Consider the following 21,446-nt stretch of genomic DNA (forward strand, 5'->3'; position numbering starts at 1 on the left):
GATAAATACAAAGGATGGGGTGCACGGCATTTATAATCCCCTCCTGTTTCAGGTGAGCAAATGACAGCCATTACACCCTGCACTCTCCCTCCTTTCACAATAGGGAGAGATGGAAGCTGCTGAATATAATCACGCTTTTAAAAAAGGCCAAGATCACAGAGGTACTTGATGCCTTAATGTGTGGGGAGAGAGATGAAGACGCACTTGATCATTTACCGTGGCGGCACAGTGGCATAAAATTATATATACAGTATATATATATATAGACTAAGTGTGTGCTAGTCTATTGTATCTGTGAAAAATGGGCGTCAAGCGGAGCGAGGAGGAAGAGCGTTCCTTTTAAGTGTATTCATAATTTACACTTCCAGATCTCCATCTCACTGAGGAGATGATAAAGCTTGACTTTGTTTTTCTTTCCTCTCTTCTTTCCTCTCTGTCTCCCCTCCTCCTTACATAACGCCAGAGGCCAGCCAGTCAACCTGCAGTGGGAAATTGATCATTTAATAAATCAGCAGAGACTTTTATTATTAGCTAATTCTTCTGCCTCAACTCTATTCCTCTCTTTATCCTACTCTCTTTCTGCCGCTCCACTTGTAATTAAACAGGGATTCCACCTGCAGCCAAACTCCAGCACTGCACTGAACAGAGAGAGGAATTAAAGTGATAGCCGATCGTGCTCACAGCCTGTCGGGCACACTGAACTCCTCTTATCTCCTCTCTTCTGGCCCCAGGCTGGCTTCGTCTTTTTCTCCTTCCCTGTTGTGACTTTTAGTGACTATTAGTTTGGCACAATGCTGGCAGTGCATCAATATGTTGGGCGGGGAGCTGGAAGTATCTGGTTGAATTTATACATTGTTATTTTATTCTGCCATTTTTAATAGAACATTGCAAGTTGTTTTTCATGCATATAGCTGCTTACAACAGTGTGTCATATTAAATATCAGCAAGTTCTGTAGATGACTGCAAGCAAAATTAGCGAATTAAGTGAAATTGTTAGTCATATACATGATAACAGATAGGAGTAATAATTCTTGACCTCAATATTTCTATAAGCCGGTCAACAAGTGTTAATGCTCCTATAGAGCCCCTGGGTAATATGCATTACATACAGGCCCTCTATCAAGGGCTATGTCAGTGTTTATTCATTACAAGTGGCAAACCAATTCTTCCCGAATTCCTGATGTGTCTCTTATTCATTTCTCCATCTATCACAGAAGATCTATTCTCTCTGTCGTTTATTCCTTCATTTATTTCCTGGGGTATCTTTCTTCTTCCTGTCCTTCCACCTCTCCACTCTCCAGCTGGATGGAGGACAGATTGACGTGGGAGTCAAATGAAGCGAGGGACACATCAACGACCCGCTGCCTCGTCACAGCTGACGCGCCACTCAATCCGTCAACCACCTACCAATGGTATTACATCATAAACTCAGTTAACAGAGCGGGCCAGTGGCTGCAAGTGCAATATTGTTTTCATTTGAGGTTCTCGGAGGTCAAATGAGAAAGCCATCCATTGCGCTGTCAGGATTGTCAGCGCATGACAAACGACTTGGATACAATCAATCATTTTCACTTATCTTTCCATTCCAAAGAAGGTAAGGCCCCCCATACACAAAAAGGCAGTTAATAAGCTGCGGGCAGTTTACTAATAACGGTTTACAGAGAAGAATTTCCTGCATGAGGCATGCTAGGCTATATTTTTACCACCTGTCATGTTTGGTAGGTCTATGCTTACCGAATAAGCTATGAAAAGCTGAAGCATGGTAAGCTCAGCAACAGTACTTTTTATTTATACAGCAGAACTTGTCCTAATCATGCTAATGTTGACATTACACCCTCAGTGCTCTGTGCTAAAACCAAGCTGAAGACATGATGTATGTCAGCGCATTGAAGGTGTTGGGTTAGATCTGACCACTTGCATTTAGTCTGTAATGCCATTTCTCCCTTTGGCAGGAGCTAAAAGTGTAGCAACACACACACATATAGTGACTAATTTAGCACAGGCTGCCTCATCTTGCCCTGGGGCACGGCCTAGGCAAAGATAAGGTCTGCATTACGCAGACAGAGTGAACAGTTTGAACTGTTTCCAGCAGCTAAGACAACAGAAGATGTGGATGATGACTCACATGCATGACACATTTCGTGAAGTGTCTGTTATAGTACTTATGGGGTAGCTTATAGATTCATAATGATCTGCAACAGGAAAAGAAAAAAGAACACATGATTTCGAAATACACCAAGAACCAGCAGGAGAGAAAGATTGCGAAGACAAAGGTAACACATCTGAAAGGAGTAAACTAGAAGAGTTCTCTCCAACCTCGCCTGCCCCACTTAGTTGACATTTTTCAGAAGTGTGCCAGGCAGCAACACATCAGCTCTGTTCGCTTGCCTTGTTAGACCACATTATCCTGCAGCTAAACTGGGACACGACATAATATGCACATCTAAACACCTCCATAACCCACAGCTTCACAATAAAGGGGTTAGGAAGCCACACAGTGAGGGATGTGGTAAAAAGTTTCCCGCTGATAGAAATTAAAGGATTCTGGTATTAAACGTCTTTGATGAGATGCGAAGACGCGATACTTCCATAAATGAGCTTGTCGAATTTCCCTAAGGGGGTTCAAAACTGGAAAAAAGCACTTTTACTTTGAACGATCTCACCCCACTATAGTACACATTTTCAATAATTCACACTTACAGATCTGCTTTTGCTACGCTGCAGATAAATAATTTAACACCCTGTGTGCGCCAGTCGCTGCACTTTCGAGCAACAGTTTATATGTGGCATGTACAAACCATGGTAAATGTTGAAAAAAAATGTACTTAAGCATAGAAACCATGTAGGAACATACTGGATCAAATCTAACTGAATCACTGAACGGGTGCTGGCAGGAGGAGTGAATGTGTATGCTGGAGGCTAACGCTACTGCTATGGGAACATTGGAGGTTGGATTGAATGACTAAGACACCCACAAAAACAGCCTGAACCGCTCCTAAATGCCCTGGAACCCATGTCAAGTCGCAACCCAGCACCATAGGAGTGTAACGAGCTTTAAAAATCATATTTGATTCAATTTCTTGCTCATGATCACGCCCAAGCAAGTTTCTTATGCTCCATTTGACTGCACAGTGTTGAATGTGTGGCATTGCTGATTCATGCATAATATACTATATACAGTTAGTGCTGGTGTCTGCATTTCTAGGGAAACAAGACCACAGAAATGCATTTATGGTTAACAATATATCTTGTTAGTTGTTTTTTCTTCTGCTATTACAAGAGGGATGTTACAAAAATAATTAATTTTGGATTATTGAGGTATCTTTATAATGGTTGTGCAACAGTAATAGACATTTAGAGACAACTGTATATATATTTGAAGATCTTTAATCAAGATCTCTCATGTTGACGATTTTATATATTTTTGCTGTTTTGGAAAGGGTGTACACTAAAACAGTAGATTGTCCACATCATGCAAAAGCTTGAGTGCTAGATTGAAATGTTCCTACATCTCTATACATTACATAGTTAATGTGTGATTTGTACTTTAATTTTCAGACTGAACTTACATTGAATGATCCAGTGTCCCCCCCTCATTCATACCCAATGTCCTCACTGTGGTTGACATGACCCGGTGTTAACAGGATGGTAACAAGGTGGTGAAGAACAGCAGCAGCTCAGTGTAACAGTGGGATTGACCTGCCCCTGTCACTCAAACACCAACCCTAACATCCGTAATCAGAGCCTATTCTATCATCTGACTGGCCTCTTTATACCAGAACATCTATTTAACCCGCTAATAACATGACTTGTGTGAGTATGAGAGGGAGATACAGAGACATATCCAATTAGAGGGCAGCCAATCACTGGATTAATGAGAGAGTAGGGGAGGAATGGTGGAAGGAATGGAGGAATGGATTGGGGGAAGGCTAGGGAAAAAAGGACAAAGGGTAGCAAGAGAGGGTTGGAAATGGAATAAAGATGGAGAGAGCGGAGATGAAGAAAGAGGAACACGGAACACAAAAGGCTGAATCCTCATTCGCTTTACAAATCCCCTTAGAAATGAATAGGGGTGGCAGGAGCTGACATCTATAATCCTGAAAGAAAAACAAATCTAACAAAAGAGGACACAGTCACAGGGAGGAGAGAAGAAAGAAAAGAACAGAGATTGTAAGAATGGAAGTAAAAATGAATGAAGGTAGAGAAAGGTACTGGGATGTAGAGACTGGTTATGCAGTACAGGACACTGCATGTGTTAGTGTTGGGCTCTAGCTTTCCTCTGTAATGACTTTATAATGTGACACAGACAAGCAGGGTACAGAGAGACTCTCAGCAGGATGTCGCTGCCTGAAGCAAGGTGTATACGTCTTTGTCAAGGTGCTTCAGTTACATTGGGATGTATTTAGAGATCAGTATCGTAGTAGAGTCTGCACTGAAAAAGGCTTTGCTGACTAGATTAGAAATGACAAATGTTTGTACTGATAAAGAAACAAAAGTACTCTGCCGGGAAATCATTATATAACCAAAGTAATCATGTCTGTTTTCTTTCATTTACTTTGCGATAGAGGATTGTGATTGCAGTGAGGACAAGGTTTGCAGTCGTTTTCTGTTAATAAAAAGGAGAAACATTTTGGAGCCTTATCTAAACTTAGTTGACTTTACTCTCATGTTTGTTTGTAGCCTTTATTTAACCAGGTTAAAAAATCCCATTGAGATCAACGATCTCTTTTTCAAGGGAGACCTGCCTCATGAGCTGGGATCAGAAGTATAAGCTACTCAAGTTGATCAATCACAGTAAATAAGGTTACATTTGTGTTCACCTTCACCTGAAGCAGAGCCTCTGTTTGTAGTAGGAACTATTAAAACATACGTATCCACCTATTAGCAAACAGAGAGAGAAATAGCAGAACATTGTGTCTTAATGGCTGCTTAAACTCCTCTCTTCATCCTTCTCCTGACCCTCTCTCCTCCAACATCAGTCTGACCCTCTCCATCCTCTGCTGGACCCTCACAGCAGCCAGGATGCAGAGGAGCTCTCTTGGACTGAAGGGAAAGGTTTCAAGGCTGAGAACAGAGGCTGTATCGACTGCCTCTGTTCTCAGCCTCGTGTTGTGGGCCCTCTCCTCCTCTCCTCTCCTCTCCTCTCCTCTCCTCTCCTCTCCTCTCCTCTCCTCTCCTCTCCTCTCCTCTCCTCTCCTCTCCTCTCCTCTCCTCTCCTCTCCTCTCCTCTCCTCTCCGCTCCTCTCCTCTCCTCTCCTCTCCTCTCCTCTCCATCATGCGTTTCCTCTTTCTGTATTTCTCACTTTTTCCATCTATCACTGAGTGTCTGAGCCCCAGGCCCCAGAAACAGCAGGTGGCCTTCTGCTATCGACCCGCTCAGGCTGCTTTAATAGCGTTTGCCACCACTGGGAATTTAATTGTGTATGTGTGTTTGTGCAAGCTGTTATTGTAAACCAGCCTCTGATCATGCAGGCAGTATGGTTATTCAGAACTGTACGGCTGACCACAACATGACCTTTGAACCTGGCAGTGAGGTTAATAAAAAACGCACGCAAGAAATACAAGATAACATTTATCAACATTATTTTTTGTCGAGGAATCTTTTGAAAGATGTGATCTGTATCAGTACTGATAGCAAATGAATGCCACATGTAATTATGTGGAACTGAATCATGTTAGTATACTTTTTCTGTTTACATTTCTAGCTCATCCTGTAGACCTCTTCGACATTTAATAAAACGTGTCTGGACTTGAAGAATCAGCATCAGGAATCAATTTGCTGTAGAGAAAGCTGTGAGAATAAACCTGTAATGCTACATATTGTTGCTGCACATTTGAGATGAAGCAATATGCACTCAACTCCTTTAGTGATTGCAGACACAGCAGAGTATAAAACAACTGGTGGTAATAAAGCAGTGTTTCAGCTGTCTGAATCTGCATGAAGAATAAAGTCTACTGACATGAGAGATCTGTGGTATAAGGAAGAAAGACATAACAATACAAAATTGAGTATCATTTGTGTGTATGTGTTGTGTTCATTAACTACTTTCCATATTTGTGTCTATGGCAATTCCCAGATGATCTTCCCTAAACAGTTAGTGGGGGTCAGCACTCTAACTAGGCTATTAGGCTAATAGACTAATTACTACGAAGGCCTTACACCACACACACACCACACACACACACACACACACACACACACACACACACACACACACACCACACACACACACACACACACACACACACACACACACACACACACACACACACACACACACACACACACACACACACACACACACACACACACACCACACACACCACACACACACACACCACACACACACACACACCACACACACACGGACCACTATTGGCCAACAAAACTCATTTGGTTGCTTTTTTTCTCCAATATATGCTAATTGGTATGCAATTAGCATATATTGCTAAATTACAAAATGAAATGCTACATTTGTAACACGATGTTGGCGATTATAGCGAAGCATAAAAGGATCCAACATAATGGGAACAAAAGGAAATTAAGTATTAATAATAATTCGTTTGTTTTTCTGTAATATCTTCTCTATGCTCAATTACACGCACTGCAATTTTTCAAAAAGGGGGATAAAAACTCAATTCTCCCATTTGTACAAAAGATTAATTGGATGGAATTAGAAACCATGACAAAATAGCCTCCTAAATGTCCTTATTCTGCTAACTTGTGTGCCTCCCTTGCTTCCTTTCCTACTCTCTGTGCAGATGGACCGGCTGAGACCTCAGGAGAGACAACCAGGCTGCATTTGAAAGGGCATCTTCCACTCACTGCCTGTGTGATATTTAAAGTGTTATCAGGATAATCTGGACTCTTAAAATGTGCTCACATTTACACACATACACACAAACAAATTGCAATACACATTAGCAAATACTGACACTTTCATGGTGCCAGAGAGGTCCATAATCCGCTGCAAGCTGCAGACAATATACAGGGCGACTAGGCTATCAGTGCCAACTAAACAGCAGCGGCCTTCTGTGATTACTGCTGGCAGCAGATAGAGAGGAGCGAGAGGGGAAATGACATCTTAACTCAAAGCTTTTGCAACATTATTCTAGAAAACACATTTATACTGACCGAAAATGATGCAATAAAAAAGCTTGAAAGAGAGAGATCAACCAAAGATTATCAAAATGCTGGCCACATTTTGCTTTAATGATTTGATTACTAGCCCTTCAAAATGACTTGATGAAGAGATAATGCTTGTGCTGAATGGTAAGAAGTGTGTGTTTACAAATAGGGCTTAATACTTTTCATCATTGCCACTTTTATTAAGTAAAATGTGGGACTATGTAGTCATATCTTGCCCTGTCTTATTTATCCTTTTGTATTTTAGCGCTTTTATATCACTTTTTATAATGTTATTTATGTAGGTCTTTTTGTATTTGCCTTGCTGTTGAAAGGTACTATACAAATATATGTCCCATGCCTTGTCTTCCATCTATACATGTATAACATATAATGTAAGTACACACTCTCAGCTGTGTGTCTCTTTGTGAGTAACATCAAGAGAAAGTGAAAACCCAAACCCAGTGAGTCATGGCTGTGTGTGCATCTCTTTGAGCCCAGCATGTGTGTTATGGACTTTCCATGGTGCTATTTTAGCGAGCCGTTGCCTCTGATAGAGGTGTTCACAGTCTCACTGTGTGTGTGTCCATTACACTGAGTGCTGCTATTTCACTCCACATTCAATGCCATCAAAGGCACTAAGAGAGATAGTGTGTATGTGTGAATCTGGACGTGCCCATGCACACACACCATCACACACACATACAAGTGTACTGAGACCACTCTACTCTCTCGCTATAATTCAACACATTTATTCACTCCAACTCTAGCCTCACAGTGTGTTTCTATAAAAAGACTTGGTCATAGCAGCAGCAGTCTATCTAATCCCTTTCTCTCCTCCAGCCAGGCTGTAATAAAATCCTCCACGCTACACCAAAGGTTATTGTAGCCTTTGACATGAGGAAAATGATAAATGCCAGTGGTTATGATATTGACTCAGCAGGGGAGACTTTTCATGTGTGTGAGTGTGTGTGTGTGTGTGTGTGTCTGACCTGGGTCTCAGACATGACATAGAGATGGTGGTGGTCAGGAGAGAAGGCCATGTCTCGGAGGATGGGTCCATTGTCCACCGCCTGCACAGTCTCATACTGCAGAGCCCGAGAGGAGCCGTCCACCCGGATCTGGGAAAAACAAGGAACATTAAGAATGAATGTATAAATACACAGTATGCATATGCTCTAGCACTACAATTAAGTCCCAAGTATTACTATACAGAATGTAAATAATCAATAATCAATTGAGTAAATACTAACCGTGCATAACGTTTTAATTGCGCAGAAAGTTATTGTTTTAACTTTTTTTATGAAGTAAAAGACAACTTAAAATGAAATAAAAAACTGCCTCTCTTTAAGAAGAAGTTACAATAGTTAAAGAGTAATTGGAAGGGCTGAAATCAAATAAAGAATAGCTGTGGTAAAACAGAAGCAAAGGTAGAAAAGAGTCACGTTGCCTTCCACAAGGAAGGTCTCTGCAGTGGAACACGGTGACGTTTAGGACAACAACGTGTGCAATCGGGGACCAAGGTATCATTAAAAAGGTACTTTTGAGAATTATTATGGATAAAACTGCTCATTTACCACACGCAGCCTGAGGACTTCCCCATGCATCATGGCTTTCTGTGCGGTGCCTGAGACGCTCATCTTTCTCTATCACGGTTTCAGCCATTCAAAAGTGATTACAGTAATTAGACATCTGGGCAAGAGGTGTGGCTTGCGAGCCCCTAGGTGTGTTTGCTCAGCAGAAAGTGCATGGAATTGGCTCTGTGCACACTTGGTGGTGTGATGGAGGTGTTCTGGCTTGTGCCTGAACATCTGCTTACATCGTCACACACAAACAAACGCACGGGGTGTGTTCCAAATGATCCTTTCTAAATCTGGTCCTCTGGCTGTAATTTCCAACTAACACACAACTTAGACACATGCCTACCCAAGGAACTTTCAGCACCCAGTAGAATACATGCTCACACACACACACCATCACACACACACCTGTGTGGGCTTGTGGACAGGTGTGAAGCAAGTCTTGTTAAAGTTGTGATGACTCTTGGTAGCTCTTCAGCACTTATGGAGTCACAAACAGGAGATAATTGGACAGGAAGCAGATGGTCGCGCAGACAGGTGAGACACTTCATGATTATTAAATAAATAATCAAGCCCTTTAATGTTAGGTTATGCTATTTATTTAGCTATTTAGTGCCCCTACATATTCCGAGTGCAAATCACTTATACACCTCTGTGGTAAATATAAATAGTACCATTACACATGGATTTGCAATGATTACATTAGCAACAAAAGCTAGCTCCAAGACCTCTTTGCTAACATAGCCCAACATAAAGCAAGTGCAACAAGCAAAACATACAAAGCCAGTTAATATTACTCACTCTCTAGAGGCTGCTAAACCAGGCTCCAGTTATGGCACGCCAATGTTTTGACCCCATTTTTTTCCACATACCACGAAATGGCAATAGCTCCAGTCTTTGACTATATTCTACATGTTAACGGCTCTTCTATAGTCCTACAGAATCTCTCTTTTTGTCTTTGCTTAGACAATCACTCATTGTATAGTAAAGACAGTAACCTTAGTACACAGGTTACAGTTTACGTCCTGCCCTGCTCCTGCTGCTTCTACTGATCTCCAGTTTCACAACATGACATTTCTTTGAACAGGCACCATCTTTCACCCTGATTTCACCCCCGCCCCCCCCTTCCCTCTTTGTTTTCTCAGCCATTCTTCCTCTCTCGCTCTGCCTCCTGCTTGGCTTGTGTAGTGATCTGGATCTCAAAGGACCTTGAATTCTGTGTATCAAAGCCTCACACACTTTCACTGGGAACCATTGTATACACTTGGGTCAGTTCTGAAGAAAAGAACAGAAGGCGAATAGGAGTGAGCCAAAGAAAAGAGGGAGGCAGGAAGAAAAGAAACTTCCACGCGAGCAGGGGCCAGATTCAGCAGGTGGGGTTATCTAATCTGCCCGATCGGGCGGGTTAATTTGAGGCGCTGTGCATATGCGCACTGTACACAGCATGTGTGAGCATGTGAGTGTATGTGAAGATTTGTGTGCTAACCAACGCTATAAATTATAGAAGGGAAGTGTGAAGCCAATTGCCCCGCAGAGTTAAAGGGCAGACAGTCTATACAGCAAAGGCTGAATATACAGTTTTATTGTGCTGGGACGGATCCACGGTCACCAGGGAGCAGAGGGGCTTCGAGGGGAAGCTCCTGTATATTATCCCTCAATCTGACCACCAACTAAACAAATGAGCCACCAGGGAGTCACAGCATGTCCGCAAGTATGCAACGCAGGCACTCTGGGACTGGAGGGGAACACATTAGGGAAACAACTGATTTGAATCAAAGGCCAGGGGACTTATTCTAACAAGAATTGGCGCAAGTATTTAATAGCAGTTTTACACTGTATTTATTTTGACTAACACAGCAGGGTCACCCTAGGCTTGTACGTTTGAAAAATAGTTCCAGCATGCTGTATCCCTCATGATTTCAAGCCTTGCACTTTAAAGAGATCGAAAAGATCCAGCTGCTGGGTGCATAATGTTGAAATAAACCTGAAAATCAACAGCTATTGATTTGTTTTAGTACAAACACTATCTACAAACAAAAAGCCTACTCAGCGTACACTGAACAGATCCAATACTTCAATTCCTTTGTTGAAAAAACAAAGCTGATGATTATGTTTTTTTAATGAAACTACTAATCCTGGTTTCATTGTCAGCAACAGTAATTATCAATATATCTTAAAAAGTAATTTTTCATCAGCTTAAATTCATTAAGGCAGCTACAGTGGTGCCATCCAATATTATCTGATTCCTTTTCAACAGTAATAAAGTGGATTAGCTGCTCTATGCTAAATGGATTACAATGCTAATCTCTGCTATCACATTAGCACTACACAATAGACATTCTCTGCCAGACAGACTTCATTTTGCCTCCGAGTAGTGGGGAGGTGAGAGAAGCAGTGGGCCCACATATAAATGCACACATACAAATTGGTAATGTGTTCACTTCACACAAGCAATTGCGTGTATAAAAACATTGGCATTTAGCTATTTTTCACACTATTTTATATACACACACACACACACACACACACACACACACACACACACACACACACACACACACACACACACACACACACACACACACACACACACACACACACACAAGCTTCTCATATGGTAATGTGGGATCCTCTGGGGAGGGGGGCGAGAGTTACTTGTGCTTTTGACTCACAGAGCACACTTCCTCAGCCCTGCAAAATGTGTGTAGTAAACATAGCTGTGTGTGTGTCTGCCTTGATCCGTTTGTGTGTGTATCTGTGGGAGAAATCCCTGGTACACATCAGATCAGAGAAAAATCCTGGTACTCCAAAAAGCAACCACCCTGACCATTAACTGTATCCCCCTAGTGGCTGTGAAAGATAACTACACTATCACCAACACTGAAAGCAGACTTACACAGGGGCTTGTGCAGTGAAAATGCACTGTATGTGATATTTTATTTGACAACCACACACACTAAGATGAAATAGTGTTGATAAAGCATCTTTAAAATAATCCAGACCTTTTGAAATGAGTGGCTATCCAGCAGTGTTGATACATCAGAAATAATGAAGATGTATTTAAATCAGTCTCAGGTGAACCACCCAGAAAAATATACTAATTCAACCCTTTGTGCAGATGGTATTTCTGCTTTGAATCTGTCAATGAGAAATGACTTGCCCAAAGTGACTCTCCCTCTCTCCATGGGGCTAACAGCTAGCAGAAGGTGTGATGCATACAGGGAAGCCATTCCGGTGTGAAAACAACAGGAGGACCCTGTTCCAGTTTCCTATTGGCACTGTGCACCACATAACCACATGGAAATGACAGTACTTCCCCGGAATCCATACTGGAGCAGGTAAAAATGCACTGTCTGAGTCTTTATCTTATCATACATATACTGTAAGACCTTTGCTTTAATAATTGATGTTTCGTTTCGGCATCGAGTAATTTACTATAACCCAAAGTTTGTATCACGTTACTATGCCAATAATGTCAGTAAACCACAGAAACGTTCAGGTACATTTTAAACCTCTGTTCATTTTTAGATAAGCCCCTGAAAACCAATGCCTGTGTCTAGAAACTACTTTACATTAAGTGGTGAGATGGATTTTCCACATTTCAATTCCACGAGACTTTAAGAATCATGTTGTAGTCGTGAGTGCAGATGGCGGTTGTGGCTAAGTGCAGGAAATACAAAAACTACCCCCTCTGGAAAAGACCATATTCGGGGAAACAGCATGTGGAAAGTGTACTTCTTAAAGTGTGGCGCAGTGGGTAGTGCGGTTCAAACCCCACTGCAGTCAGCATGTCGTTGTGTCCCTGGGCAAGACACTTCACCCCAAATTGCTCCTGTGGGGATTGCCCACAGTATTGAGTATGTAAGTCGCTTTGGATAAAAGCGTCTAACAAGTAACATGTAATGTAATGTAATAGGGCTGTGCAATTAATCGTATTTTAATCGCAATTACGATTTTGGCCTGCCACAATTACGAAAACAACATAATCGAAAAAAACAATTATTTCGCTTTGCTAGGTTGTGGCAGTGCACTGCAACATATTTGATCTAATTAATTTTGGTCTCATTTATTTGTATTTATCATATTTATATATGTTTAGTAGCTTGTGGAAGTGCGCTCCAAAATATTTGTTGTTCTTGTTTATTGGTATTTATTATTTTGATATTTATTTAAATGTATCATTTATTTTACTTATTTTTGTATTGGTTTTTCAGTTGAATTATACGTTCAGGGTAATCAACAGTTAAAAAGATACTGTTCAAATTATTATTTGTATTTGTTTTAAAGTTCTATATATGGATTTTTTCAAAGTCAATGAATAATCGTATTTAATAATCGTGATATCAATTATTGACCCAAATAATCGTGATTATGATTTTTGCCATAATCGCACAGCCCTATAATGTAATGTAATTCAAACATACAACAGAGAGAAATGTGTGTTTCTGATCGAGGACTGTTTTGAGTTCTTGGAGAAATGTGTCCTTGCCTGCCATGGCATGGGTTTTTGGGGTGGCGAAAGGAAAGCTAGTCACACAGAGCGGCAGTCTGTTGAGCATGGCACCCACACTAACAAACCATGGCTGGAACACACACCATGACCAACATGCTGCTGGTGGACGCCAGAATAAGCTGCTGACTATTGTATCGCTATGGTCTGACATGGGTCATGCCACCACGGTGAGGCGAGTTGGCTGGGGCAGAATGTCATCCAAAGTCACACAGCATGCTGGGAAACTTAAATTACCACAACATTTGTGTGAGGAATTCCACCAAATCCCTGAAACGTGCATGGGCAAACCCAGTGTCAGTGCCAGTATTTCTGCAGCCAAAAAGGGTCATGAACTTTTTTTCTGATGGATATCCACATAGTAAAATGATTAGCATTGCTGCAAAATGTACTTACAATAGAATGCTTAAAAATAAGCTATTTGTGTTTGGAGTACTGCAGCATAAAAGTAAAAAAAGGGTGTTCAATCACCAATGCAAGTTACATGAATTGTATTTGGTAACTGAAAACAAAGGTACTTCCCAGTTTAATTAACATACCATACTTCCAAAGCTGTATATACAATTAGTTGCAAACATTAATGATTACAGATATTTCTTACAAATGAACTCTTAAATAACCAATACAAATAAAATAAACCAGCTGCTGTTAACTTTTGGACTCAAACAGGATCACATTACTTGATCCAAGCAATAAAGTTGTAATCAAGTAACATTTGATCCAGCTAAAATAATAGCCAAAACTATAAAAACAAAAAAAAGGTTTAAAAAATACCCAACTGTTATTCTTTGAAAGCTTTCATTTAAGTGGATTTGATTAATTTCAACAAACTAGTTACATCTTTCCGCTAGCTAATTTTCAACAGTCAAAACTAATTGTGGGAACAGGGGTCTCCTGGGGTCTCTTCTTTAAGCCCCTGGGTCCTTATCCTGTTCAAGATATCAATCAGAAACATTTTGGAGCAGCAACAGCATAGCCGCATGCCAAATGCCGCTGTACTGTAATCCAACCTGCCACACTTTGCTCAGGTTTCTACCTTCTATGTCAAACCAAAGCAGAGTGTGAGCTATCCAACCAGGCAAGGCAGGACATGCACTAAGAATCTGGAGAGAGAGACAGCTAGACAACTGAGAGGAACATCCACTGTGAAAGAGAAAAGACACAACGTATCGCCACTACATAATGGCAATGTGTCTCGGCACGCATTCTATTCATACCGACAGCAATACAATGGTGGCTGTCTGATTGCCCAAATCTGTCCAGCTCCCTGAAACATATGGCAGACAGAGAGAAAAGAGGGGGTGAGGGTGGGGGGGGGGGGGGGGGGGTGGGGGGGGGGGGGGGGGGTGGTAGGACAGAATAACAGAAGGAAAGGAGGCGGATTGTGTCAATCAATGCCAGGACAAACCCTCCACTTCCACATTCAGAGCATCAATATATAGCTTCAGGCGAGATGGACTGGTGCGAGGCTAGTGGGGGAGTGTGGATGATTTGACATTAATCTCAGGGTATTAACGAGGATGTGGCACAGTAATGTGGGATGCCAGCCTGGTCGTGTAGGATTGCTGGAGCAGAGAACCACATGATTATTAATCGCCAAGGAGTTATTATTCACAGTAAAAGATGGACACATGTTTTCATTCTGCCTGAGAGGAAGAGTAGCCAGAGAGGAAGGCCCTCAGGTGCTTTCTGAAACATGTACTGGAGGTGACACGTGAATGACTAATGCCATGGTACTTCTACATCGACAATGTCTTTTGGCATGCTGTTTTATGTGTAATTGCAAGCTATAATGGAGACATCTTGCAGTTATCCAAAAGGAACAACATGAACTCGATGCTTTATGGCTTTCCTTGATGGAAGTCAAATGTTCATTCAGTTCATTAAAGACCCTTTAAAAAATCCCTCCTTTACTCCTCACTTTCCTTCGGGCTCGTGAGGATGAGTGGTCAGAGTGGAACTGAACTCATTCAGTGCTTAAATCCACTATTCTCTGTTTAATGTTTGCAATTAGGCATATCTGCGCACAGCAGGATTTGAATGAATGCATTTCCCCCCATGTCTGCACTGCTTTGTGGGTGCAAAGCAGGGACATGTCATTGTTAGCAGGGAAGCAACTACAGAGACTTGTGTTAGTGGTGAACCTGAGTAGATATCTGACCTCCGTAACGGCCCTCCTGTTGGGTTTGGTTTTATTTAGGTCAATCCTCAGTAGATGTTTTATTTGGCTAGGATGTTAAGGGACGGGAGGTTCTAAACACGTCTGTAAAGTAAGTTAGATTAAAGTGGTTTATGTAAGAAAAATACTTATAAGTATCTGGCCTTGGTGTGACTGAGTCAATACATCAGCAATAAATGGTAACTGAAGAGCGTAAGAAGAAAAAACAATAATACATTTTAAGTTGTGTGAGGAAGGGAATGAGGCACTTTGTTTCTATGGCTGCCTCTTCAGTCTCCACCACCTCACATCTGGGATCTGACACTAAAGCAGACGGGCCCCGGGGGGACCCCTGGCTCAGTGACTGACCGCTGTGGCATTAAAGGTGTGCTACCCGTTAGCCTGCGGCTCCACGCGGCCTACTAATCTAACCTTATCCCCTGCTGAGAGATAGACAGGAGAATCAGGCAGAGGGGCAATGAGAAGGACGAAAATGTTATTGTGAGGGATGATGGTGTTGGACGTGAAAGGGGACAAGTGTCTGGAGGCTTCCTAAATCATTTCTCTCCCTGCTCTCTTCCACTCCCTCAATCTCCCCCATGGCTTCAAAGGGTGAGTGGCAGGTCTCCCTGCTATCATTCCCTTCACTGCTCAGCTGCCTCGGAGCACTGTGACCAGGCGGGGGGCTAACAGCTCAGCTTCTGTTGCTCATTTCCCTCCTCCTCTATTGCCCCTCTCTCCCTATTGGCTGCTATGTCTCAGTCTGTATGTCATCAGGTTGACTAAAATACCTACAGGTTAACGGCCAATGCATTACTTTTTGTTATTTTCTAAATCTCATCTTCATATGTTTGTAGCAGATTATATTTGTCTGCAGCTTGGACAATTGTTTTCTACATTGTCTCTCATTCATCCACCCTCTTTTGATTGTGCTTACATATTGGAATTAATCCAATATTGAAATACTTAACCGTCAGATGTGCTCGGTAATAAATCAAATGTGCAGACTTGAGTAGATTTTTAGTAATTTTTCATCTGCAAAATCCCCACCCAATTCCTCTTTCACTGTCTCATTAGAGCCACCGCAGGGTGTTAGAGGCGACAGGCAGAGATCTCCTGACAGACCTCATTTAGCGCAGACAAATACCTGGTCTGGCTGAGGAAAACCCTGATGCACATTTCTCTTTCAAACCAATTATTTCCTTTTCTTTCACCATTATTCTGCGGGGGTAAGAGCTGCCGTTCACTGGCTGGGCCTCAAGGACCCCACGGAGTCAGCGGCATAATTTGAGCACACATCACAAACTGTGTCTTTATTAGTGGTGCGACCTGGTGGCAGTGATACAGAGCTGTGTGCACACTATTATATTTTGTGACCAGAGGCCACTGTGTGAGAGCTCAAAGGCTTTAGGAGCCATTAATGAAGTCAACATGCTCCCTGGAGTAGTGGGGGGACCAAATCAGCCTATTGTGCCGAATCAAGGCTTGGCCTCTCAGGCGACCCTGCAGTGCTCAGAACCCAGAGCTATGGATGCTGTTCATTTGTGAGAGCTCGGCCGGCAAACTTTCAGCACGTAGAATAGTAAATACAGCCTGCTGAGGAAAATGGCATTGAGAGTATCCTCAGGGAGTTGTATTTTGTGTGTATGTGTGCTCTACAGAGGAGGAAAGGTTGTATGCACCCCAGTGGGAATAGAGGAACATATTCCTCTAGCACCCAGGAAGATGGACATATGGCAGAGCAAGAGATGGCCAGCTTTGATGTTAGAGAAGCAGAGGGAAGAAGAGAAGGTTGAGGAGGAGAAATGGAAAGTTATATCTTTCTATACCTCTCTGTTTCTCCCTGTGTATTCATAATATGCATAAAGAACAATACTATCACAGATCTTTAGGTACTGAAAATTGGGTACTTTCTATCACTATAAATATCAATACATTTGTGTTTTCTTGCATTTGTGACCATTAAATGTAGCGGCTGTGTATCACAACATTGTTTCCTTATTCCCCTGCCTAATTTTAACACGCAAAGTCTGGCGTGCAACCTTTACATCCAAAGGTAGGAACATGTAACATGTTTGCCCAAAACAATGAGATTACAATGCATGTGCATGAAAGCTTGTTTGGGAAGTCGGTTATGTCCAGACTCGAGAATGAGAAACAACATCCCACATATATACATGTGGGAAAGGAAGGACAATCCTTTTACTGAGTCATCAAATGAACTCAATGGTACTTTTCAAAGTTGAGTACATCCTGTTTCTGCTGTCAGTCACCAATCTATCGGACCGTTGAGAGTAATGAATAAAGGATCTGTTTGTTTTTTCACCAAAGCAGACAAGAATAAGATAACCTAAGGTCATGATTAATTGGACCCACAATGTTAGGAAAACCTTAGATCAACAATACATAGAACAGGTATCTAGCTCTCTGCAGGACCTTTAGATCAATATGAGCTCTTCACATAATGGTCTGGTGACACACTTTGATCAATGTTCAGAGGGTCATCTCACAAACACTCCTATTGTGACCTTTATCAATCTCTATGAAAGGCTGTGTTTCACTAAACAACAACAGAGGAGCATTCTTCATCTTAATGGGGCAAGCTCAAAAGGCTTTCCTTGATTGGAGTATACTATGCTTCTATAACTGTCTATCAGCAGCCTATCCAACCATGGAGAAGGGCCCGGTCCCCAAAAAGATGTCTAGGTCTGATAATGTCCTACTGACAGACTCAGATCAGTTTTAGCCAAGGCATGACTTGTAATAGTCTTTGGTCCCTCTTCTCCTGCCTGTGATTTATTTGTGTGGTTGTCTAACACTTTCTTTTACAGCTTATCGGTCTGCCCCCTTCTCTCTGGTCAATACTCATTTTCAGCTTGTTTACCAAGACAAACAGTGCAGTCTATTGACTTCAAAGGTGTGATTGGTTTCCTGGGAGATAAGCACAAAAACATTAAAAAAAACAAGACACCTACATATTCACTAACTTAAAGTGGACCTATCATGCTATATTTAAATGATATATTGTAGGGCCATACCTATATAAGGTATATTTATACGTTTCTGTTTTCAAAATACCAAACAGATCATGCATTTTAGCCATGCCTCATTTCGCTCTATGTGCTGTTTGCTGTCTACGGGTCTGATTCTGCTGACCACGCCCCCCTGCAGGAGAGGGGAGACGTGCTCTGATCAGCTACTGGGCTGTCAGAAGAGGGGGAGAAAAAGAGATCTCCGTCCTCCGTGTTTTATTATATAGAGTCGTTATTCATTTGTTTTAAAGCTCAATAAATAACAAAGAAGACCTTTGACCGGCACTTTTCTAATTTTGTCCGGAAGATTTAAACTTTAACGGACATCTTGACCGGCGAAAGTAACTGAAACTGAAACTCTGCCGCACGGTCCCCTCGTTCCTTGGAAGAGGCGGAGAGGTGGGTGTTTGTCATCTGCTGGTGGACTAACCGGAGAGAATTACAGTGCTTGCCTCGACGGGGAGGGATTGCATTGAGCTGCAAACGCTTGCCTCGGGGAGGGAGAAAAAAAGCCACAGCGGAGAATAAACAGAAGGGTAACCATGGTAACTATGGGCGGGAAGTCTTCTTCGCTGCTTTTGTGGCAGACTACAGCGCCACTTACAGGCCTGGCATATGTACTACAGCGTCTCCAGCGCTTTCGAGCGGCAATGGCCGGCCGTGGCCCAACCCCACATTCCCCTGATAGGTGGAGAGTTGGCCCAATAGCCGTAGCGCCACTGTCCTGACGTCAGGACAGTGTTCAAATCTGGATCAGTTTTTATCAGATCCGTTGCAGCCCCTTTTTTTGAGATTTGGGTATGGAGGAAAATAGAGAGGGTTGTGTTTTCTGACACTTGGTGAGTTCCCTGGAACACCGGGGGACACATATTCATGTATAAAAGACGTACAAAAGTGCATTTTGCATGATAGGTCCCCTTTAAGCTTTCGGGCAAAGACAATGTCAAGAAACAAACATGAAATGTAACTTTTGAGCCACAAATTTGAAAAAGAAAGTAGTTAAGAGTAAGATATGAGGGGAGAAGGCTGTGTGTCAGTCAGTGTGTATGTGTGTGTGTGTGTCCAGGTGTGAATAATAGATGGGGATCTGAGAGCCAGAGGCTGTCTGAGAGCAGACATCACCCTGGATCCCGTTACCACACTCTGCCATCAGAATAACTCTGGAGACACAAGTGCACACACCATGGTCCAAGTTCAAGCGATAATACGCACAAACATGGGGCTATAAACGTGCACACAGTCACATATACACGGTGACCTTTCTGCACCCCTGTTCCCCGTCTGTCAACACTATCTCTTCCCTCTGTCTGCTCAGGAGGAGTCACACAGTTGAGTAATATGATCAATGGGAATTTTAACTATTAAAAAAAAAAAAAGGAGAAGTCTATAAAATATGCATTTATCCAGGAGTATTCATGGCAGTCAGGTTAAAATATTGTGACATCCACTAGTAAAAACAGACTAGACTCAGTACACACATACACACACGCTGATATTACATCAATGGATCTCTGACTGGAGCTGAAGATCGCACATGCTCATGAATTCATGAATTACCAATAGGCTTATCTTTCGGACTTTGTGCAGATGTGTGTGTGTGCCCCAGTGTGTACACGGGGAGCATTCATTGCCTACCCTTCAGTTTTATGTTGTGGTGATTTATGAGGGTCCCTACCAAAGTTTCTAATTAAATAGGGAAGCACCACACAACCTATTCCTCAGAGATAAGCGGGTGTGGATTTCTGTGTTCCCACCTTATTGTCTATGAATGTGTGTTTGTGTGTGTGTTTGCGCATATGTGCCTGTGTGTATATTCCCTTGTTTTCAGCCCCAAGGGTGCTTCCTTTTTCTTTCTCATCTCTCCTCTTTGCCTTTATTAAACAGACTGGCACACTCCTCTATTATACCTGTTTTCCCACTCATGTGAAAAATGGCATTGCTGGCCTAGCAGGGGACAGAGAGAGGGAGACAAAGATACAGGCTGAGAGTGAGAAAATTAAAAAAAAATAAGAAACAAGGAGAGTGAGGAGGACAGGGAGAGCGAGGAATAACACTGCAGTAAACCCTTGAGGCATGCGCTACAATCATGGAAATCATTGGAGGAAATATGGTGAGAGTGAGAAAGAGCAAGAAGACTAAAGGCCAATGTCCACTGAAAATAGTTTGGATGCATTCAATGACGGCTGTGTGTGTAGGAACAAATACAGAAGTGGTTGATATAATGTGTTCAGTGTCCACTAGCCGCAGGAGCTGTACGTGAGCAGACTTTCCTCGGTGCTTCTTTTGTCACTAATTCTCTCAGTGGGCTTTCACCAACAGAGTGCAGAAAGAACAAGGTGAGAAAAAGAGCAGCAATAGTGAATGTACCGAAGAGAATCCGACCAGTTCCCTTCTATTTCTTGTTCTTATACCAGAAGCAAACACATTAATCCCACAACATTTCGTTCAACAATGTATGCAGTGCAACACCTCATTTCATTAGCATTAGGCTTTCCAACCCTACTCAAACTTTTATACAAAAACATGCATTTTTCAGGTTGTTAGAAAAATATATCACTATGATGGATTTAACTGACAGTCATTACTAGCTGGTGTGACATTTAATTCAATTGTTGTGATATATAGCTATACGTTTAATTCATTGAGCTTTGAAGAATTAAAAAGAGTCATGAAAATGATTTCCTATAACCTGCTGATGAACTCTTCACATCAAATCTTGCCCTCCATTATTATCAAACACATTCCATCTCGTACCAAAGAAGACATCAGAAGCATAATCCATCATTTCCCTGACTCCATGGGAGGTTTTCCTAAAATGAATGCTTCTTTATTAGGGGAGCATATTAGGGTTTCACGCCCATGCTTTATTCCGTAGCACAAAAGCAATGTTTAGTGCCTGATAATGGAGGCTTCACAGTGGGAGTTAAATAACAGCACTGCATAAATAAAGAAGCGTGTTGTTTCAGATGGATGATTATCTAATCATAATGACGATGGATTAAATAAAAAGAGCATACAGTGGTGTTTAAATAAAAACAAT

The 21,446-nt window shown here is 42.0% G+C and overlaps 1 protein-coding gene across 1 annotated transcript in view; it reads right to left on the reverse strand.

Annotated features, from left to right (window-relative positions):
• Positions 1–21,446, reverse strand: part of plxna4 (plexin A4) — a 216,184-nt gene that overhangs the window by 80,870 nt on the left and 113,868 nt on the right. The window contains exon 4 of the mRNA XM_034133662.1: positions 8,119–8,247. Within this exon, the coding sequence (XP_033989553.1) occupies positions 8,119–8,247 (129 nt within the window). The remainder of the gene's footprint in view (positions 1–8,118; positions 8,248–21,446) is intronic.

The sequence above is a fragment of the Trematomus bernacchii genome, unplaced genomic scaffold (assembly GCF_902827165.1).
Source record: "Trematomus bernacchii unplaced genomic scaffold, fTreBer1.1, whole genome shotgun sequence".
NCBI classification, from domain to species: Eukaryota; Metazoa; Chordata; class Actinopteri; order Perciformes; family Nototheniidae; genus Trematomus; species Trematomus bernacchii.